This window comes from Aythya marila, assembly GCF_965140915.1.
Source record: "Aythya marila genome assembly, chromosome: 5".
Taxonomy (NCBI): Eukaryota; Metazoa; Chordata; class Aves; order Anseriformes; family Anatidae; genus Aythya; species Aythya marila.
In genome coordinates this window covers 46,541,417-46,565,027 of record NC_139046.1, presented here as the reverse complement: position 1 = coordinate 46,565,027, position 23,611 = coordinate 46,541,417, and the positions used below count along the sequence as shown (strand labels likewise).

At 36.8% G+C, this 23,611-nt stretch overlaps 1 protein-coding gene across 10 annotated transcripts in view; it reads right to left on the bottom strand.

Moving 5' to 3' along the window:
* Nucleotides 1-264: 264 nt before the first annotated feature.
* Nucleotides 265-23,611, bottom strand: part of PPP6R3 (protein phosphatase 6 regulatory subunit 3) — a 58,462-nt gene continuing 35,115 nt past the window's right edge. For 9 of the 10 annotated variants that reach the window (XM_082760718.1, XM_082760716.1, XM_082760722.1 and 6 more), the window contains 12 exons: nucleotides 23,485-23,600; nucleotides 23,003-23,088; nucleotides 20,246-20,332; nucleotides 16,867-16,964; nucleotides 14,767-14,821; nucleotides 13,986-14,116; nucleotides 12,767-12,885; nucleotides 11,213-11,366; nucleotides 9,923-10,029; nucleotides 8,829-8,979; nucleotides 6,293-6,415; nucleotides 265-1,786 (listed from right to left, as the gene is read on the bottom strand). In XM_082760718.1, the coding sequence (XP_082616844.1) occupies nucleotides 1,735-1,786; nucleotides 6,293-6,415; nucleotides 8,829-8,979; nucleotides 9,923-10,029; nucleotides 11,213-11,366; nucleotides 12,767-12,885; nucleotides 13,986-14,116; nucleotides 14,767-14,821; nucleotides 16,867-16,964; nucleotides 20,246-20,332; nucleotides 23,003-23,088; nucleotides 23,485-23,600 (1,279 nt within the window). In that variant the 3' untranslated portion in view covers nucleotides 265-1,734. The remainder of the gene's footprint in view (nucleotides 1,787-6,292; nucleotides 6,416-8,828; nucleotides 8,980-9,922; nucleotides 10,030-11,212; nucleotides 11,367-12,766; nucleotides 12,886-13,985; nucleotides 14,117-14,766; nucleotides 14,822-16,866; nucleotides 16,965-20,245; nucleotides 20,333-23,002; nucleotides 23,089-23,484; nucleotides 23,601-23,611) is intronic. The other variant, XM_082760717.1, reaches the window with a different exon arrangement.

Sequence of the window (23,611 nt, the reverse complement as noted above, 5' to 3'; positions counted from 1 at the left end):
AAGCACTCACAACCACTCAGATCCAGAATGAGAAGGGAGAACATAGGTGATCTAGAAGCAATCTGAACATAAGGAACAACTTAAACTGACTCAATTCCATCATATATAAGGTATAAATAAAGAGGCAATATTTCCGATTCCACTTAGGATAGTGTTTTTTCCTCCTTTTACAGAGAACTAATCAGTTTGAAACAATATGCAAGGACAAATGCCACTGAAACTGGCTGAGAAAATGCAAGACAGAAAGCAGTAAGGGCAATGCCATTATACTTTTTTTAATTATTTATTATTTCTGTATGCAATGTAATGTTTAGGCACGTTGCTTGGGACGCTTTCTAAAATAAATCATTGGCCATTGTTTAGAGTATCCTTTTGGCTTTAAATACTGGTCAGGAAAACAAATGATGTAAAAATAAATGAATATAACTATTAAGGAAATAAAAATGGATTTGCATCTAAAAGTGCAGGTGAAATACTTTAACCCTTTCACCAGACAATGTGGCAATATACAGTATATTGCTTCTGTTTGTTTGAGAAGGCTGTTGGAATTGTACAATGACATAGAAAATTATAAATTACACAGAATTAGTTTCCATAATCACTATATATATATACACAAACCAGCTGTGAAAAAAACTGGTTTAGAACATACAAATGAAAGCCTCACACAGATCAGTACAGTGAAAGTAACAATTAACATGCTCTGCTGCCAAAATTTGTATTAAAAGAACACTATATACTTTTAAAATGCATGTACTGTAATTACATTAGCAGCACGGGCATTTCATTTACTTGACTTGTCTAAGAGGATTATAGCGTTTTAAATACGCAGATTGTTCTGAAATGTTCCATTGTATAATGCTTGGTATTAAAGTAAATCTTGGTGAATGGGTTAAAAGGCAGGTGAACCACTTAAACACAACAAGCCATGTGCACTTCAAATATTCTAGTGTTTCACCTGTAAGGTATTGTTTCAAGCAAACAAGACTTAACAGAACATATGGCTTTACAGTAACATCAATTTGTCAACTAAGTTGTAGCAATAAATACTTAAAATCTCTACCAATAGACTTACATTTTTGATCTGTTTTAAACAATACAGAAAACAATTACCAATTAAAAAACCTGTTGTAAAATGTTGAACACCAAAAATTCTCATTTAAATCACTTTCGTAAGCTAAAACAACCAAAATAACATTTATAGGGCATTTCAGTTCTACAATTCTTCGCCAACCTGGAAGAAACATGAATTGTTTTATTTTTTTTTTGGTTTTGTTTTTTTTCCTTTTTCTTTTTACAAGGTGAAAAATGTATGAAAAACTGCTAAATACTTTGGTCACACTAATTGTCAAATAGTTATGTCTCAAATACATTAGATTTGTGTATTCACTTTTTTTATAAAACTATTCTTACAGCCATTTTTAACTATAGTAACACTACTGTCATCATTACATGGGTAGCAGGATCTTATTTCACAGGCCACCCATTATTTAGAACAATACAATATAAACATACGCAAAAATTATTGGTATTTCTCAATGTGCAATATTTTTACACTTATGAATTTCTGTACAATGTCTTAAAATCTAGAATATAAATGTTGCTGGTCCTGATCCCTTGCGAAATTAGTGCAGCAGTGACTGGCTTCAACAGGCTCTAGATGAAATCCTCAAGAAATGCTCAAACACCTGGGTATCAGTTCATTTCTTCAGCCAAGGCAGTAGACATCACGTATCATACAGGGCCATTAACAGACGTCTCTCCTAAAAGGGTGCGTTGATCAGTCCTAAGAGGTCAAAAGAGAATGTCAGCATCCAAGAAACAGGAAGCATCCCAAGTATGTTCTCCCCTCCCACATACCCAGATTGCAGACAATGCTAAATTAACTAAACTAGGAGGAGCTGTTGACTCTCTCAATAGTAGAGGCCTTGTGGAGAGATCTTGACAGACTAGAGGGCTGGGAAATTACCAACCACATGAAGTTTACCAAGAGCAAGCACTGGATTCTGCATCTGGGACAGACAGGGCAATCTTGGATGTATGTACAGACTGCACAGGGGGACAAGAGGCTGAAGAGCAGTGCAACAGAAAGGCATGTGGAAGTTCTGGGCAACAGCAAGTTGAGTATGAGTCAACAGTGTGCCCTGTCAAACAAAAGGGCCAGCTCTATCTGGTGTACATTAAGCACAGCATTGCTAACCAGTTGAGGGAAGTGATTGTCCCACTGTGCTCCCTGCCTCACCTCTAGTAATGTGTGCAGTTTTGGGTGCTATAACGTAAGGATATAAAACTATTAGTGTGTCCAAAGGAAGGCAAAGATGGTGAAAATCTAGAGAGAAGTCATATGAGGAGCAACTGAGGTCACTGGGTTTGTTCAGCCTAGGGAAGAGGACACTGAGGGGTGCCCTGCAGCTTCCTCATGAGGGAGAGCAAAGGGACTGGCACTGAGCTCTGCTCTCTGGGGACTGTGACAGGACCGAGCGAATGGCATGGAGCTGGGGCAGGGGAGGGTCACGCTGGATATGAGGAAAATGTTCTTCACAGAGTGTGGTCAGGCACTTCAACAGGCTCCTCAGAGAAGCGGTCACTGCACCATGGCCTGCTGGAGTTCAAGAGACATTTGGACAACACTCGTATGGTTTAATTTTTACGTGGTCCTGTGCAGAGCTAGGAGTTGGACTAGACAATCTGTGTGGGTCCCTTCCAATGTGAGACATCGTTCTCTTCAGACACAGCTGGTCACTAGTGAAAGCTGCACTATTTCTTCCAAAATACCTACTGATTTCTACAGTTCAGATTACAAGGTTCTAACATTCATCTCACAGTGATGCCAAGAAAATAATGTTTTCTTGTAAGTATAATAAAACTCTTCGGAGTGGAATTCCAGAGAGTTCAAAAGAGGGAACGGAACACAAGCTAGTTACGTGCTCATCCCAATCATTTTCTGAAATCCAACACATCTGGAATCCTTATTGTCTAATTAGGCACAGTACTTAGTTAACTCAGCACACCAGTGAAATGTGATTGATCTTTATTGACCTAAAAACCAAATCTCTACAGATGCTGTTCTCTCTTTGAGAGAATCAATCACTGATAAAAAGCACTCAGACTTCTCCACATCTTACTCTGTGAGACAACAGATGACATCAGGAGTACTTAAGCTTGCATTTGAAAACAAGAAAAGACATAACAGGTAAAAACAAGAGTTTTTTTTAATAACTGGTTTAGTGACTAATGTAATCTATAAACTGATGTTTCACAAATATTCTGAGTTTCAGTCCATTAGCACGAGAGGTTCAGAAAGTATGGGGAAGATAAAGAACAAACCTGAAAAAGTAAAAATTGTAATAGTATATACAGTTCTAGGTAAGAAGTTAGTGTAAACATGTGGGTTCAATTACTCTGGATTAACACAAAGGAAGAGATCAAATCAGTGCACAAGAACATCAAGAGTTGCAAACAACAAAAGCAAAAAACTCTCAACTTCCATTAAGTGCAAGTCTGTTGAATACATTTGAAGATTCCTTTAGAGAATATAAATACCATTTGGAACTACACAAGAAAAGTTACCTGTAACTCCTGTTCTCTGATGGTGTACATCACAGAGAAGCCACTCTTGGGTCCGTGCTCTACATGCACATGACCAGCAGGAGTCCCCCTAGCTAAGTCTTTGGCTGTTAAGCACTAAAAACACTTTTTAAAAAAAAATATGTACACATTAGATAAAGAGAGAGACAGCACTAGACAAAGTTAAACACTTTAGATAAACCTGGAAGGTAACAAACAAGTGCTGCATGGACAGGAGTTCTGACAGTTCAAAGAGCAGTAAATTATTTACTGATTGGAAAAAATCCATGACATAACAGGGCTCCTAGCAGACATTGATGTTGCTGGCCACCAGCCAAAGACCTACCTAGGTGACTCCTCCCACTAGTCATACATGCATGGAGCCCCAAAAGCACAATTAAATTTATCTAGACGCTTGTTCTGCACTTATATGAGGATCTGCTGTGACAGCCACCTTTAGAGAAAGTACTGAGCTTCACTGCATCCAGCCAGATTGTAGGAAAGGAGTTCCTTAAGATTTCCCGTAATCAAAAGCAATCCAAGGAACTGCTAGCTCTGAGAGCCCTCTGTTGGTTTAGAGAAGCATCTTTACTCAGAAGGCAGTCACCTAGTATTCACATGCTGGCTACGAAAGACTTGAGTTTCCAGGATTCCCATTTTGACTAAGTATACAGGTTTTTCCAATTAGAATTCATTTATTGATTAAAGTTCATTGAATATATGCAGAGTAGAAAGTTCTGGCTTACAGAAAAAGGTAGCAGTGTTCTAGCATAACATCTAGTACCAGAGGTAAAACATATTAGCTCATAAACATGTCCCAAAAAGACAGTATCTAAACTTGATTAAATAGGCTTGCACCCTTCTTAGTTTGCAAAAAGTATAGTCAAAATATGTAGTAGAGCTTTGTTGTATTATATGTAGAGCTATATTTTAAATCTTTGCTTACAAAACCTTTCAATTTTTTCCTGACTAGAAAACTAAGAGTATAATATAGCACCTGCAGTCTTAAAAATAATTACTGTCCACAAGATTTGTGAGAAATAATGTTTCTCTAATAACAATTCAAAACCTATACAAGAAAAAACTGCTTTTGAACTATTATAACTATCAAAATACATGTTCATGTATTTATAGATTCAGAATCATTTCTCTGTTTATAATGCAAGGAAAAGTAGCCCCTGGAATTGCTTTTAATTAAGCAAAATGCTCCCTCCTCTCAGAATAATGCTCTGGGCACCCCTAAACTAATAAGTGTCAGCATACCAACCCTTGTCCTCAATACCAATATTCTAGCTTGTGGCATTCTGACACCCTGAAGTGCAACAAGCCATTAGCTCTCATAGGGAGCCAGTGAACTCTTGCCTAGAGATTAGTTGCAAAGTACTACTTGAGTCTATGTGAAACTAAGAAATAGGAAACGAGGCTCTCCCCACCTTGTGCTGAGCTGTGTAGATGGTGTGGACTGGCTGAATGACAACACTTCTGCCTTCAGCAGGTCAAATCTAGCCATTTGTGCTGGTGAGAATTTTGCGAGGAACGAGGCTAGAACAGTGCAAAACCATCCTTGCCTCCAAACAGCAGGAGATGGAAGGTACCTCTTACCAGATACTGCTCTGATGTTAAATTCCAGAGCAGGGTTTTCACTGAATGCGTTTAGAAGTGGAATTCTTCTCACCTGCTTTATGCTCCTCAACTCATTTAGCTTTTAAGACCAAGTGGAATCCCGTCCCAACTTAAGCCAGATATGAAACATTTGCATTAGGTATTTCTAGTATTTGGTAATTGATCTCACTATGTAAATTTAATTTTGATAAAACCATACTAATATTTGAGTTATGTTTCATACCACTGTAACTTGTAAGGCGAAAAACCACACCAGAACAAGTATTTCAACAGGAAAAGGAACAGGAGAAACATCTTCAGATGCCTTTTTTTGGAGAAAGCAGTCCTACCTGATGATCTAATACAAAAGTTTATGCAAGAGCTTTCTCTGTTTGACAGTTGTCACCTCAGAATTGTCTCTTGAATGACTATTCTGTGAGACTGCATGCACTATTAGTCAAGAAAAATGTCATCACTTCTTTCCTCCAGTACATATGCTGAGCAATCCAGGCTGCTCTGTATTTCCAGAGAACTTTATTTGAAACAAATTATTTACATACTTTGAAAAGTTATCTCCAAATCTACAAGTATTCAGTTCAATGCCTGATAAAGACACGGGTGCAAACAGAAATTGATTCAAAAATAGAAGCAATTATTTGACTAGATCACAACCAAACAAGCATGACTTAAGGCAGCATTTCCTTTCCACGTAGCTGCACTGATAGACTGCCCCCAGCTGTCCTGCAGTATAAAATACAGAATCAAAAATGGAACAGTTTTCGAATTTTGAAGCATACTTTTGTACCTTTTCAGGACAAACTTATTCCCCCCCCTTTTTTCCAGTTTTTGTATCAAATTAGTACAATGAATCGATACATATCGCAAAACAGAAGGAATATTTACAATACCCTGAAAGGCAAATAGGTTTCAACTCAAGAGTCAGAGTAAGGACAGACAGTATAGCTTGTAAGAATCTTACAAACAGATGCAAGCACATGTTTAGATTGAAGTAAACTCAGAGCTGATAACTAACAGGAATTCGGTGGTCTCTTTAGATCAGTCCTATTATAAAAATATACAAGCTGCTACTTATGTGATTGAAAATATCTCTGAGTGCAGTTACCTCTGTTCTGGACTGCTGTTAGTGGGCTGCAAAGCTGAAGTAGCTTCTTCCACAACCTCTGCATTCTCCTCTACCACATATTTACATGAAGCATCCTGCGAGGTAGACAATTTTCCTTCCTCACTAAGTAAAAGGAAACAAGATATTTAATTTTTAAGTTTACTTACAAAAAATTTCAGGCAACAGTAGAAAATTGGGAAAAGGGTTCGTATTTCACATGCAAATGGATTTTAAATTATGACTGAAACATGAAGATCAAACATGATTCTGGACTTCACAAACACCTAATAATGCACTGGTGTTTAAAACCATTGGAAATCGACTGGATAAGAAGGCAGGAAATACAATGATTACAAATATGATCAGAAAGGAAATAAGGAATGTGTGTGAAGCCTGAAGTGGTAGCAATCACAGTTACAATCCTTTACTATACATACCGATAGGATTTCAACACTCTGAAGCCAGAAGTATGCAAAAATAGAAAGAAGAAAGTATAAAAAAAATTCAAGATTCCCTTAGAAACTGGCATTGATAGTTTGCCCATGAAACAAGTCAGCAGAATCACTAACTCATCAATGTCTGTATTAATGAACTACCTAATGACTATACAGTGACGTACGATGTTACGTGTTATGCCACATAGGACCACTGCTCTATTTCATCAGCTTCTTCTCAGACATGAAAATGAACATAATTCAGTGAAAAAAAAAAAACAGTACTCTAGCACTAGGAAACAAATACTCGTGTTTTGCCACTAAACCAGAGTTTTTATGCAACACTATCCCACCTTTTTCTGTCTCATTCACACTATTAGCACATTAACATGAAAAGTTGACCATACAACTGCAAGAGATGGATATAAGGTAGCTCTACAGTAGACACAAACATCCATCTTCATCTGTAGCAGTGAATCTATTTAAGAAGTTGGGAACATTTTTAAAGACACTATCTTCTACTGATTCCTATTCAGTTTTCCTTTCAATGGATCCTCTCTCTTTCAATGAATTCTTGTTCCTTCCCCCCATGTCTCCTTATACCTGCAGACTGTAAAAATACAGCTCTCCAAGCAACAGGTTTCCCATCTGCTTTATCTTTATCTGCTTTATTATCTTTTACCTTTAAAGTCTGTATTTGTTCAAAAATACTTGTCACCACCACCAGAACCTTTTTTTTTTTTTAAGGGGTTGTCTCTGCTCTCATTGTCTCCTACTAGTTCAACAGGAAGAGTGAGAAAATTCAAAAAACATTTGCCCTTTGCAGCTTTCAACAAGTCAGCTACTGTCCTTACAATGGTTCCCTTCTCCTCAACACTGACCTCACAACTATGTATTTTCTACTAGAAGAGATTTGTACTCTCAGACTTAAGTTCTGTATCCACCTTGCCAGGTATGCAGGACAGTGTGGCCTCCACTCACTGTTGAAATCCTTTCTTAATTTAGATTTATGTAGTGTTTTAGATCCCCTTCCCCCCCCCCCCCCCCCAAGAAATACTAAGTTATTTGCTGTCTAGGCCTATTTAAAAGTTAATTTAAGGAAAGCCGTATGATATCTGGATCAGTATGAGGTGACACCTCTGCATCAGAACTAAACAGTCTCCACATTAAAGACCTCACTCCTTCAACCTCCTTTTACACTTAACTTCCCCTTCCCGTCCCAAATCAAGATCATAGATTCATTTTCCCTCCTTTACCACCTCTGTGTCCTTTTAACTACAAAGATACAAGTCCTTATTCCATACCAAAAGCAGGTAATTCTATGATGAGAGGCAGCAACTGCCATGATATGCTTCCACCTTATATTAACTTTGGTTTTTTTGCACTAGTACCAGAAATTACAGAATTAAAGCAGCTTATGTGTAAAAGCACCATGAATAACTGATCCACTACACTGGAACAACAGAAGTGTAGACCATAAAAAGCATTCCCAAAAAAAAAAACAAAAACACAAAGAATAAACTGGAGAATACATACATCGTTTACTAAGTCAGAAAGTCACTAAGGTTTCATGCTATGTAACTCCAGAGTCACATTCCTCTTCTAACTGCTTTGGTTCAATTTCTCTAACTGCCATTTGATTTCATAAGTGTTGTGCAGTCAAAAATGCTCCTTCCTCCATACTAAAAATAAACCTGAAGTTTCTAATTCCCAATGAGTTACTCTCAAGGGCAGTGCCTGGCTGGCCTTCAATCTCTCTCCTCCAACCACCTGCATAAGACACTGAATTCCAATCCAGAAGTTCCATGCGAAGTTTAAAAGGCTGTAGCTTAGAAGTACATTAAAATGTGCATTAAAATTGTGCAGTAATGTTCATCAGGATCAAAAATAGAGCCAATCTTCCACTAATAATCTTCCAGTGAAAATTAAAGCTTGATCCTACGTTCTAATAACTGATTGAAAGTAAAGTTTCAAAACAATTACATTTGAAAAAAGGTTTAGAGTTAAGGCCTTAGGAATTATCACTTTAACTCTTTTTGATGAGTGTTCTATCAACAGCACTTGTAAAATGGGTGGAAAGACAAAAAGTAGTACATCCTCACCTTTTGAAAACAGCCGTTTCAGTTTTAGCATCTACAGTAAGGCTCAGTGTCTCCTTCATGCTGCCGTTCATTACTGTTTCAGTTACCTTGTCTGTGTTTTCTACATCGTCCTCTCCATCTGAGCTGGCCTCCATAGCAACACTTCCTGGGGCTAGAATAAAACTAAGTACTTTAGTATATGACATGTTACATTTCTATTTCATGAGCACACACACAAGCCAAAACAAACAGAATGTTTTTCCCCAGTTTTGAGCATTTCTTGAATCCTTAAGAATCATCTTTCTACAATCCCCATTATACGCATATGTAGAGCATAAACTTTTTTTTTTTTTTTTTTTTTTTTTTTTTTACAGATTAAGGAAGAAGTCATATTCCATAATTACAGCTTTCGTTTTGCAAGCCAGTTAGTGATTTACATCAACAAGGATTACTGCAAGATGTTTGCTTGAACAAGCCTGTGGTAGGATTTTTATACTTTTTTTCGTACAGTCAGATTCATTGCACCAGTCCATACTGTACAAATTTGCCAACAAATTCTGAAGTACAGACAAGCCTTTGGGAAGCCCAATCTTCCTGGACTTCCCATCTGCACTTCTTGTTCTGTTTGCTAATAAGATACATGGAAAACTAATTAACATGGGTTTAACCTTTAATTAATTCACATAAATAGAAGTGTGTGCATATATACAGAGAAGACAGCTTGGAAAGCAAAGAGCAAGAAGGAGAAATCTGAACACCAAGGCTACTGGCCTATTGCCACATAGGAAGAGACTAGAAGCTACCACTTTTCTTGGGCATCAGCTCAGTTAAGTGTTGCCACATATAAAACTTCTCTAACAGAAAACATTTAGCTTCATTGTTCATGATATGCACACCTTTTTTTTTTTTTTTTTTTTTTTGAGACAAAAGTAACACTGGTTCCTGTTTTAAATAGGAAAAAAAAGAAGTTCAGAACTTTTGTCAAGTTATTTTAATTGCCTGGCAGAGCAGCAGAGCCAGATGAGAGGTCTCTAGATACCTAAGTTCAGGGAGATCTTTCTTAGTTAAAAATATCAAAATCAATCTGCTTGCATTTCTGAATGTACAGTACTTACTCTCTAGCTGTGTTGCAAGACCAGTTGCATTTGCACTCAAGGGATCCATTGGCTCTGCATTTGTTTCCATTTCCACAGGAGAATTGCTTCTTAAGGAATCTTTTGAGCTTCAAATACAAATTAAAAAGCTTTATAAACATAACTGAACAGCTGAATGAAACTAAGCAAGGCTAAGGCACACTAAACAAGTTAATTAATGCAAAATCCACCCGAATTGAGCTGACTGAGGTTATGTTTGGCAGTACTGTTATTTTTATTTGAAATGGAGATGCCACAGACAAATAAGACTGCTGGATCCTTGTAGTATTTCCAACATTTTAAACTACTTTTTAAACACACTCTTTGCAACCTGGATGATATAAAAGAGTTCTCTGCTGATACTGCCAACACAGTCCTTAAATGTCAACAACAGAAGTATTTTACTCTAATTTGTTTGCTTAATGGCACATACAGCATAGCTATGAGTTTTTCCATTCTGGATTAACTCAAAGGACAAGTTGTGACCACTTGAAATACTTCCCACCACTTACAGAATAGTGTCTTTTCTATCCACTACTTGTGGCAACTTCAGGACTTCGTTTTCTAAACCCTATAATCCTGTTATCAATTTACCTGCCTCAAACATGAAACAATTCACTGCTTTATGATGAAAAAATTGTAAGTTTTATGTCAGAGCTGTTTAAGGCCCAGACAGAAGCGAGGAGCAAGACAGACAGAAAAGGTTTTCTGATTGGAGAAGAAATCAGTTCTTGACTGGTAGTATTTTGGCAGCTCAAAATTTACCTCTATAGGGATTATTAGATTCCTACACAGAGGACCTCAGTTATTCTTAATGCAGTGTTTAATCCAAAAGAGTAAAGTGTATGTCAGGTAATGCCAAAATAGTGTAGAACTGCACCAGTGATGAACCAATTATCTATATTATACCATTGACAAAACAGAACCATCACAGATGTTTTACAGCCTTCACATTCAACAGTTACATCCCTTCCATGGCTTCAGCCTATACTAAAAAAAGTCACAGCGCAATTCTGGTCAGTGACCAATATTCAAGGGAAACTTTAGGGATCCACTCATCCTATAAAAGCCTATATCTTTGTATAGTCAAGTAACACCATACTACCCTAAACACACAGTAATCTTTGAACACTATGCACCCTGTATTCCACCAAAAGCCAACCAACATAGCCCTGGTTAGAGACATACATTTTAATGATGCCAAACAGCAGCTGCTGGTACATTTAGTAACGAAGAGCTTGCCCACTTGCCCTGTATCACTAATATTCTTACCTCAAAGAGGACGTGAACTCTGAAAAAGAAGCCCAGCCAGTTTCTTTTGCTGGCATGGGTTCTTCCGTACTCCACACATCAGACCCAACAGAATCCAGATTGGTGCCATGTGCAGTCTCCATGGGTACATCGAAGTTAGCTGACCAATTTGGCGCTAGAAAAGCCATCAGCAAGGTCATTAGGAATAGATTTAAAGAACACGAATGTACACATGTCTAACACATTGATTCTCTATAGGCACATTCCCAAAAGAGCAGCAAAACTCTTAACTAGACTTCAAAGCACATGCAAAAGAATTCTCTATATAAGTAAAAACTGAATGAATTCCCTAAAAGGGAAATTCTGCTATTAAGGCAGAATTTTACAAACAGTAACTCACAGTATTCAGCTAAAAATCAATGGCACTTATCTGAAGAACACAAATTATATTTAATCACAAGTGTTGTTCCACTTTATTCCTTAACCTAATGAGAACATTCATTATTTTCAACACTAATTTCTATACTTAAAAAAATCTTAAGAGTTTTCATCCCTTTTTCAGTTTCCTATGCACATTTTCCTCAACATAGAAAATGAGCAAGACAACTTCATGGACAATCTCTAATTTCTCATGCACTAGCAGCACTGCTAAGTTTCAGAAAAGCTTAAAACCTTTTACAACTTTAAAATATTAATTGGGATATTACGTTTTGGAGCAACTGGGACTTAGAAGCATCTAACTTAGGATAGGTCAATTCAAAATACTTCACCTACCCAAGGGAAACATTTTCTTCATTAACACTTACATACAAAAAAACAGGCTGAAAAGGAAGCTCTGACTAGCAATTAGAAATTCCAACCCAGGCAGATATGGGAGGAGACCCACATGGATCAAAACTTGTTTGACACACAGATGCCAACGACACCAATCTGACAAAAGAAAAGAAAACCCTTAACTTTTCCTTCTATTTTAATTTTTAATTCCTTACAGTCTAGATAAACACAGGGCTTTTACCTACAGATGTTGCCATTTTAAGTAAAGCCAATTTAGTCTACCGTGCCTTGAATGTGAAAACTCTTAAGCCAATTACAACAGTTTTCCACATAAGAGTTTACTGACGCAAGATTAAACAAGATTATTCACATATGAAACCAGACCAAACTAAGTTAACTTGACTTCTGTAGGATGCCTTTTAGACCGTTGTTAGATGAAATGTCGGTCTGAAAGACTTGTAATAGAAAGAATCATATTTTATGTTTGGAGATTAATAACCTATCAGTTTTGCAGGCTTTCAAGATGTGTAAATTCAGTTTCATTCTTCCCTTTTTGATTCCTCATTTTTTCCTCTTGAAGAATATACACATGAATTTTAGAGAGACTAGAGTAATTTGACTCAAGACTTGTAAGGAATTCAAATTTCAAATACTTGCATGCTCTATTAAAGCAGTCTTTACAGTGAGAAAGATGACTAAGATCATTAGAATAAAAAATAAAAGAGGAAAACTCTTACAAAGTAACAGTTCTAGATGTAACACTTTCCTGTAACTCAAATAGTTGGGAGAAAAGCTACATACGTTCATTTAAGTCTACTTCCATTTTGTCCTCTGTATTGGTATGCGATTCAAACAAATCTTGTTTTGTTCCATCCTCTTCTTCGGAGTCAGTACTTTCTTCACTGTCTGTACTGCCCGAACTTAAAATACAAAGAGAGAGTTTACATTCCATGTTTAGGATTAGACGCTTGGCACAATGAAATACTGGAGAGTTTGAAGCTAGAGAGAATTACAACAGCTATCACTGCTGATAGATTAATGGAGGTATAATTTATTAGCTGTTGGCATGCCCCTCATTTCTCCCACAAAAAACAAGGTTTAAGGTTTTTCCACTTGATCGTGTAAAGAGGGCTTTTTTCCTCCATTTGCAAGTAAAAACTCCTGCCACTCAAAAGGAAAGGAAGGCAGGAAAAGGAAGATAAGGAATCAGACCATTCATCTCTGCACACTAAGTGGAATCACTGAAATATAAAACTCTTTAAAAGACCAATACAACATAACTTGGTTTATTTGGAAATCTAACAACCAATCCAAGTATTTTCCAGTCTGTTGCCTTACATAATGGTTTTGAACTGTATGGGTATGTCTCCCTTCCTTGGCGAGCACAACCAACATTAACAGGAAAGCAGTAATAGAACGTAACCAACATACAATATAACTTATCATGTACAGAAGGTATTAGCCACACACATTCTCAAGGCCACTATGGAAGGTCAAAGAAGCCAAGACTATCCTGGGACAAAATCCAGAAGACATTAAGGAAGACGATGCATCCCCAAGAGTTTTGGGGACCAGCTCCTTCCCTTCAATGTAGCTACCTACAGCTTTGTCCACAGCCGCAGTACAATTAAGGGCAACCATAACAATGGAGCTAGATAGTCTGACCCCAATACTACCGTAGGGAGGACAGCAATGTCGATGTAGTTGTGGAGCTGGACTGCCTTGCCCACAGCAAGAATGGCTAACAGGCTGACAGAGAATAGGAGAAGAACAAGCAAAATGAAACAAGCTACAAAAGGTGAGGTGCAGGAAGAGCTGAGTAAACAGGACACCTACTACCATCTTCTGCAAGTTAAGGCTGAAAGAGACACTACTGCTATCCCTCTACTAATTTCTCCCCCCAAATGGAAATGGCTAGTTATGCTGGACAGCCTGTGTCAATAGTCAACCTGAACCAGAAGACATGCTCAGTAACGAGGGCTCGCTATAGTGCTACTTGGATGAAAAACACATTTCCTACCTGGAACGCCTCTGGGACTCTGGCGTAAATGCAATATGTTTTTCTTCCCAGATGTCTTCTTCATCAGAGCCACCATCATCAAACTGCTGTATCCTCTCCTTACAGCATGCCTCAAACAATGCTATATTGCCCTACATATAGGGAAAAGATAAAATCTGTATTTATGATTAATCATTCTACTTCTGTTAGTCAACATTTTGGAAATATGTGATTTTGAAAAAAAAAAACTAAAACCAGAATATCTCAACATAAAGCTTGTCAAGAAAGTATAAAGTGGAGCTTGTTTTACTCAACTACTAGCATACTGAGAGTACACTATCATCCAGGAATTGCTGGGAGGATCCATCACATTTCAGAATGGCATGTAGGGATGACGTCAAAGACCTTTCTGGATAGCTGGACGACCAAATACTCCAGTTTCATTTTCCATAGTGATGTTCATTTCATCTCAACTAACAAATATCTATAATAACAGTCTCTAAACACAACCTCATTGGAAGTCTGAAATAGCTTCTATCCATAAAACAAGTGCACAAATTAGACCCAAGCTTGTTCTTGAACCCAGACATACACATTAGAAGCACTTCTGCTTAGTATCAACCACAAGGAGAAGCAAAAAAGTTCTTCAGCTCGAAAATCCACACAATGCAGGAATAAGGTAGGGTAGTTACTTTCCAACAATTATACATCATAAAGGATGACATATAACCACCATCAAAACTTTGCAGTCACACAAGTTTGAAACAGTAATTGTTCTGTGAATACAGGAACGTACACTTACACTTTCGTTTGTATTGAGGGTAAAGTTGATGTCTGAGACCCGATCAAAAGAAACACTGCAAAAAAAATACAACACATGTATGAAATAAACCAAGAAAAGACATAACAACATGAAGGCATTGTTTTCAGAAGTCTTCATTTATATTACTAGGAAAATGAGAAACCTGAGATTAAAGACACACTAATTACCAACATGAAACGGAACAGTCAAATTCTGCATTAAGGAAGCCTGGTATTCACATGATTTTTCTAGTTGTGAAATATTTTTAAAAAAATAAGAGATGCCTACTCCCTAATGAGCTGTGTGGACGCAACTAGCCTAAGCTGGCGTAACTGAAGTGGTATACACAAATCTCAAACACTGGACTTCTATGCACTAGAAAAAAAAGCAGGCCTCATGAATGCCTAATCTATGGTCTACCATGATGTGTCTTTAGATCCTGCAAAGATCTGTGTTAGTAGTTGTTACATCTGATAATCAATTTAGCTGTTCTACATACAGACGGACCTTCTCAAAAGGAAGAACCAAGTGAAAAATTGCAATATCAACCTTTTTCCTACAGAAAAAAAATGAATTTCTTTTTTTAAACCAATCGCTAAATCAAAGTCTTTTTTTTTTTTTTCCCCAAAACTTAACATTAAGTAGTAAGGCTTTGCACTTCTTCATGCACTGGGCCATTCAGCAGTTTCACCAAACAAATTACAGAGGTTTCTTAGACCAAAAATAGCATTAGGCAAACCAAATCCCTGGGGGGAGCAAGAACAAACAGAGAAAGAGTAGAAAGATACTACCAGACTTTCAGAAGAGTTAATATATTCTTTCTCTGGTCACATATAGCACTGAACTTGGCAGCGCATGCATTACTGTCTTCCTCTAATCCTCACCAAGCAGGGAGTGAGATAAAAGTGATCTAAATGAACAAATTTTAATTGCAACTGCATTACCACGGGACTTACCCCCACCCACCACAGGGGTTACCAGAAAACAGGTATTTTAAACTGCAATTGATTCTTACACAAGAGGCATGAATTTAAAAGTAAAAAGCAGTTCACCTACAGTTGAATTCAACTCACTACCTACTGCATATCTCAAGAGATCTGCTTACTTAAGTCATCTTCTTTCCACCAAGATCATACACTACAAAGGAAATCCAACTCCCATTCTTGCCAAAATTCACTTGCTTCTAGCCAAGTTAAACAATATCCTGAGCTGTTTTCTCACCTATCATAACTTCATCTATACTGCCAGATTACGTGGTGTAAAAAAGCAGCTATGCATCTTGGAAGGTGTGTGCAAGTTTTGGTTAACCATCAGATAGTAAACATGTCTTACAGAAGATCTTAATTTTATTTTTTTTAAACCCTTCTAGAAACAGTCTTCAAGTAATGTTTTTACTCTCTTTTATCTGAATGTTTTTGCATCCCAACCCATTAATTTTAATTAAATCAGGATCAAGTCTTCTTTCATTAAGAACTCCCATTCTTACCCTTTCCTATTATGGCATCAATTTACTTTGAACTGAAGAAACAGAGCAGTTTGTCTTTTTTTGTTTGTTTGTTCTTGTGTTTTTTTTTTCTTGCTTTTGTTATTTTTAAAACCTGACCAAGACATGCTCTCATGTCTTAACTGCTTCACCCTTAAAAACAAAGGTATATTCATGACGTGCTTTTTTACTGTTCCCTACAGAAAAGAACATAGTCAAAAGAATAGCTACTCATCTGCTCTGCTACGCCAACTCAGAGATGTGAATGACTGACTTTGTACCTCCAAGTGCAAGTGTCCCAAACAATGCCAAGTCCTTGGATAGATATGGCTTTTAAAAGCAGAGCTATCATTTATTCCCAAGCACTGTGTTTTCATGCTGGCACAGTCAGAACATTAGAAGTAAAAAATTAGCTGTTACCTTCTGATGTAAACCATTCAGGGAGGTTTTCTAAGAGCACTCTATCAACACACACAATTGGTACAAGACAGGACTGACTGGCAACTGCATCACATCAATCAAGGCTGGCATTTGTCATCACCAGAGCCACAGCCAAATACACTAAAAAAGGGAGGCTCCAGAGACTATAATCAAAGCCAATATAACAATATACTCACTTGCCGATGTCATCTTGATCAGCAAACTTCTCATCGTTGAAGCCAAACTGGTCAATAAAATTGGACGTCATTTGTTGCATCTGATAATCAGAAAAGGCCTGGCAACCCCAGGACCAACGACAGTGATATAATGATTCTAATAATACTCTAAATCCTATTTGCCCATTTTGCTCCAAAGAAATAAAAGTCTCTCTAATCTAAACATAAGGGACAGGAAAAGGATGTCTCAACCTTTAAGTTTTAAATAGTAACACTGACTACAAATCTTACATTTACTGAATTGAAAGCCAGTCTAATAGCAGCTCTCGATAAGAAAATTAAATCTCTCATTTAACCATGTGCTAACTAGTGCCTTTCCAGATGAACCCCTAAGATACAGGGGAACAGCACCATGTACCAAGTCAAAGAAAAAACTGACTTTGTTAATATTAACATTAAGTTATAAGCAGCAAAAAAAAAAAAGTACAGAAAAGTACATTAAATATAGATACTTAACTACATGATAAACATGACCTGTGCTTATCAGGGGAAGTATCACTCAAGCATACCCACTAGCAGTCTCTTCAACATCCAGAAGAAATTGGAGAGTACAGAAAATAAGTTATTGAACATTCCAGTGCAGTGTCACAACTGTGGGTTCTGTTTTTGTTGTTGTTTTGTTTTTAAAAGGATGCCAGCATCAACTGCCAGCAGACAGGTATAAATGGGCATTTCCTTCTATCCAAAACCATAATTGTTGTTCTTTATTTCTCAGGACTATGAACTAAATTAGCACTCATTCTCTAGGAACTTTCAATAGTGTTATTTCTATGTGCAATTCAGCCAAGGCTAAGATATTCTAGGAAATATGGCTGTCACATCAGCTCCCCTATTTCCTTGCCCAGGTAGCTAAGGAGACACAACATATAGGTAAAACTTATGAAGAAGGTGGTAAAGCAAAATAAAATGAATATGGAAAGAAAACAAGAGAATATTTAAAAAAGCACAACAGGTTTTGATTAAAACATTATGAAAACTGGAGGAAAAAAGAGAGAACATAGAAGGATGAGATAAAAAGCAAGACTCCAGCAGGGCTGTCAGTGAGTGTGAGAAACCCTCAGGCAGGCACTAGTAGGGTTACTGTGCTAAGCTAGGCCAAAGCAGGAACTCCTTTATATTTTGATCTTAAATTGTAATATCTGAGATGGCTTTTCAGAACTTCAGGATTTCATACCAACACAATCAGTATATCAGAATTGATATAGGAAAACCACCAATTACTGTTTTACTATGTCCCAGTAAAACCATTACTCTTTTTTTTTTTTTTTTTAATATATATATATTTGTTACTGAGCTCTTCTTCCTGTAAAGTATTTTCACTATTCTGGATGTTAAAAGTGAATGCAAGTGAAAGGCAGTGAATTTCCCCTGTGTGAAGAAAAGCTAAACTGACCTGTTCTTCCTTACACAAGGTGCAGCCACTAATACCAGTCACCAGGATAAACAGAAAATTAAGACACAAGGTTCATGGCATCAGAATTATGAAACCTGTGTAAAATCACTACACAGAAATTGTCTATGACAGTATATAAAATGTAATTACAAAATGGTAGTCTGAGAAAAGACAGTTCTGTCCTGGAGTCTAATATATATTCAGAGAGACAAAGTGGTACTAACTGGTGCAGGGCAGAACAACGTTTTCTTAAGGAAAAGTTTCTAGTGCCACAGAAGGACAGCACATGAAATATTAGTGGCACAAGAAACCTTCCCTTCCAGGACTGGGTGACAGAATGATTTTTTAAAGACAAAAATTAATTTGACCAGACAAAACTTGTATTTGACAAAAAAAAGTAAATTGGTTTCTTAGTATTTTCATCCTTTACCTATTTCCTAATGGGTACCTCCTGTCTCCTCCTTGAAATACTGGCCCATTTAGAGCAGTCTAGCTGTAGAGCCAGTTACCTTTATTAATGAATTTGTGCAGCTGGAGAATGCTTTAAGTAATTTCAATGCATTTCCCATCAGTGATTTGTCTTGTCTAGTACCTTGCTTTCTTCGCAAGACAACTCTAAAAAAGTATATTTCACTTAGCTTTGAAAAATAGATTAAGAAAATGGTGAAAAACTTGAAAGACAACAGCACAGGACCATTTTAATTTTTGCAGAGTAACTACCCGGATCATTAAGGGGGTGCATAAAAAGCACAGGGTTATTTGAAGATCTTACTTTCTCACTAGAGCTGCTACAGACAGCATCCAACCTATCGTGTTGGTATTCAGGTGCACCTTACATACACAAGATCAGTGGACTTGATAAAAATGTATTAGATTCTGAAAACTTGAGCCACCACTCCCAAAACAAACTTGGATAAGCAAGTACTTATAGGAAAACTATAAAGATGCATGAAATACCAAAGCCAGACTTAGACTAGGTACTACTTAGCTGTTAGTATGAGCTGAAAGATAAATAAGATTTTGGTTAATAACCCAGTCAGGTAATATACTTTGTATAGGGGAATCTATAATAATATTCATTATGTTCTCTCTAATCACTCATCCCAAAAATACTCCAAACATCACCATATTAAACACTGTATCAATTAGTACACTATGAAAGCATTAAAACTTCAAGGTGGACATAGCTTTACCTTAAGCTTTCAGACTGGTGGATCTGAAACTTCCTTACACATTTTCAGATTTCTTTTGTTAAACCAAATGATAAATAATTATCTTTGAAACACTCACAAATGAGCTGTCAAAATCACATACTGAACTGCAAATAAGTGATCGAGTTGATTAGAAATTTAGTTCAGGAACATTTAGCTATGTACAGTTGCCACATAGCAATGGGTATATAAAGTTATTTATGTTGTGACTAGACGGTGTGATATTTTGCCATAAACTAAAAACATGTAACAATGAATAGCCAGTCTTCCTCCTTTCCCCAAAGTAAGGGTCAACATTTTTAAAGCTTTGATTATCAAGACCAAACATAAACCCACATTTGGTTTCAAAGCAATTTGTATTTTCGAGAAAACAGAAGCCATCACATATCAAACTGCTGCATCTAGTAAGAAAAGTCGCAAACCATGCCCAGCTCAGCCAGACAGCTAACATATGAAGTGTCTTCGGTATAATGAGCAGAATTCTGCATTCAGAGCATGATCAAATAAAAAAAAATGAAAAGCACACTGAGATGCTGTGCCTTATGTTAAAAGCCACACCTCCAATTTTGGTAAAATAGTTGTGTGCGTGCACATGTATCTAAGTTAGTTTAAACTTTCTAGATTTGTATTTGGTTGTGATAAAAATATGAGTTCCACTAAAGATATATATATACACACATTTTTTTTTTTTTTTTTTAAGAGAAGAACACTACACTGTTAAAAGATTTCAACTCACCTGCTGCAAAGATGAATCCTGTGAGAAGCCAGTTTCTTTAAAGTCAATTTCATCATCACTGGAAGAATGAATGTGGCAGGTAGTAACCTACACAAAATAATTCAGTCATTTACTTATTACATGAGAAACTCAAATACATTTGTTCTGCATTCCTGAATCTTCAGTTTCATATCTAAACAAGAAACTGAGTTATTTGCAGTTTTCTCAACTGCTATACCACATAGAAGAGTACCTAAAATATTTCAGTAGCATTAACCTGTATGTGTTAGACACCAAAAAAAGACAAAGCTTTTCTGTACTTCAGAATGATTAAACATATAAAAATCCAGTACTACAACGGACGGTTATTTAAAATATTTGCATTTTCTCTTTTTACCACAAGTCACATTGAACAAGTATATTGGTAGTCACCAAAATAATGGATTATACACAGATCTTCCTTTCCAAAATAGAGAACATAGAAAATTTAAAGGAAAACGTAGATATCTGCAGTATTTGAAAAAAAAAAAGTTTATCAAAAAGGCACCTTCAAAATTTCATAATAAGTATTTATTTGCAGAAGCGAACCTGGAATTGTTGCCATAACAGCTGTTTTAAATATTACTATTAAAAATAGATAATTTTGGTGATCTGACATAGAACCAGTGGGAATAGTTTGTTCCTTAGGTAGCAGTGTGGCTGAGCATGTTCTTGGAATAAGTTATTTTCTATCAGAACAGCACACCAGAAGTAATTTTAATTGGAACAGCAACTAGGTAAAGTAACAGTAGTTACAGCTGACCCCTTAGACATATTCTATGGAAGACCACTGGTATAAAGCAAATCCATAGATGACAATTTACTCTGGACAATGCTATACTGCATTATTCTTACACCTCTAGAACTTCGTGATTCAAATTATCAAGCGAACTTTTTCTTTTTTAAAAATTTTGTTTTTGAACAAGAGACCAGGCTACACAAAAGGACGAGTTAAACAGAGAAAATGCAAGGCTTCACATAAGACAGACACCTTTCTATGCTCCCACAAATATCCTAGTACAATGCCACAGTAAGGACACACATGCAATAGACAAATGAAGAACACTTTCCTGAGGTATACTGTACTTTTATGCCTTTTCCTCTGTTAGTATAACACTTATTTAAAAGCCACACAATTTGGCACATTTTATTTTATACAGCCCTGCAATACAATTTGCAGTCTAGAAGTGCCCTGACTTATTAGTGAATTTTATCAGTGAATTAGTGAATTTCCAAAGGAAACTTGCCAGAGTAAATTTAACATTAGGGTTGTCAGTAAGTGGGAAGAATAGTAATGCACCAAATGACCTCTGGGCTTATTCTGCCTGGAGAAGAACCATTGTACCAAATGACAGACCAAGTCTGCTGAAGATTATCGCTCAGTGTATTTACAAAAATATTCTCGTAAAGTCTGCACATTTGAGTGTAATTACATGGTATTCTATACAGCTTGAGCTGCCCTGGATACCCCCCGCAGGCATGCTGTCTGAGAACATTATATAATTACTCCTTCTACAATTGCACCTTGGGGTAGGGAACCAAATAAAATGTTTTTATATAGTTTTAGCTGCTTCTTATTAACTATCTAATCTGCGGTAGAAGTCCTGCCATTGCTGTTGTAACAGTAACAAGCTCGGGACTCCAGCTTCTTCCTCAAACTCTCTTTGGGAACCAACAGGACATAAGGTCCAAAACACGAGTTATTTTTCTTGTTTTCTGACAGATGCTGTAGTTTAAGCATAAACCTTAAAGAAAAAACTAGCATTACACCGCCCTAATGAATAAACTGCATAATTATGCCAGGGAAGGGGTGTAGAAATGACTTCTGCAAATTTCAGCAACTTTAGGTGAGAAAACAAGCTCCTCACTGTTCTGACTAGTAATTTTCTAACACGTTGTACTACCAAAGCAGCACAGGCACTTTATGCAAATAATTAAATTTAGCATATAGTATTTTTGGTTTAATTTCCTGTGAATATCCCTAAGGGGGATTTTCCTTAAGAGAAAGGAACAACACAGTGGTTCTTAAGGCAACCATGGATAATTTGTCTTGTACAATGTTTTTAGGCTTAAAGGATACATATTCTCCTACCTAGTCCTTAAGTACTACCCAACTTTTCACCTTCCTCCCAACCCTCAGGATCCTGAATTCCACCATCTCACAATCACTGCAGCTAAAAATAAGCTTTTAAAAGTTCAAACTAAGATATGGTGGTTACTCTTAAACTGTACATTCAAGATGACTACATAAAACCTCTTCGCACTTTAAATTTAGCTCTTAACAAACATGTAATCACTGTTGTTGCATGCAAAAGAAACATTAAGACAGATGCAAAACAAAAGTATGCAGTGTAACACACAGTGGAATGCAGGTAGCACTTTACCATTAAATCAATTCGTTATGTTTTTGTCCGTACTCTTAGAGGAGACAGCAGCTTTCAAGCTAACTTGAAGCTCTAAGAATACCTTCCTTTGTAGTGATTGCCTGGGATGAACTGTACAAACTGAGCTACAGCAAAATTCTCATACAAAACATTAATGATGTGGCTTTAGTTGAAAAGGAAACTAAAGAATGGGAGTCCCATAGTGTCAAATACATCTAGTTGCTGAGCTATCTCAATACCTGTCCTCTTGGATTTGTACTTGGAAAGTACTTGGCAAGACTGCCTGTGCTGCTGACAAAAAATTGAGGCCCAAGCCAACAGCAGCAATTTTCAAACTTTATCCAGCACAACTTACCAGGTCCACTGTATTCCTTTTATTAGTTTCTCCTAAAGAGCTTGTGCAGAATGTCTCCCATCGCTCTCTGACCTCCTCTGGAAGCTCTACAGTAGGAAACAAAAAAGCTATGTAATACAATCAACAGCAAAAGCATCACTTAATTTTTAAATGTTCTTCTCTTGTGCTCTTTAAAAAAAAACAAAAACAAAGCAATCAGAAATAATGTGAAGAACACACACTCCTAAAGACATAAGTATTAGTTCATCTTGTAAAGTCTAAACTAAGCAGTTCAGCATCTCTTTACATTTAGTTCAAAGCTCTGAAACAATTCAGGAAAGTTTGAAAAATACAAACATGTTTAAGGATGACTGATTTTAAACAGAGTATGTCAAAATATTCTTTTTCTATCCAGAAACTGCCTTTCGTTTTTAAAGTTTGATTATTTCCTAAAAATTTGATCATGGAAGACACAACAAGAAGCTTAAGAGTATTAACATTACCTTTAATAAGCTGTTGGACTAGCGTACTGTTAGGGCCCTTATCTGTACTGTGCACAATACAGTTTGCTATCCTTGTCAGATGACCCATATAACCATGCCGTCTTCCTCCTTCAGCCCTGCAAGAAAG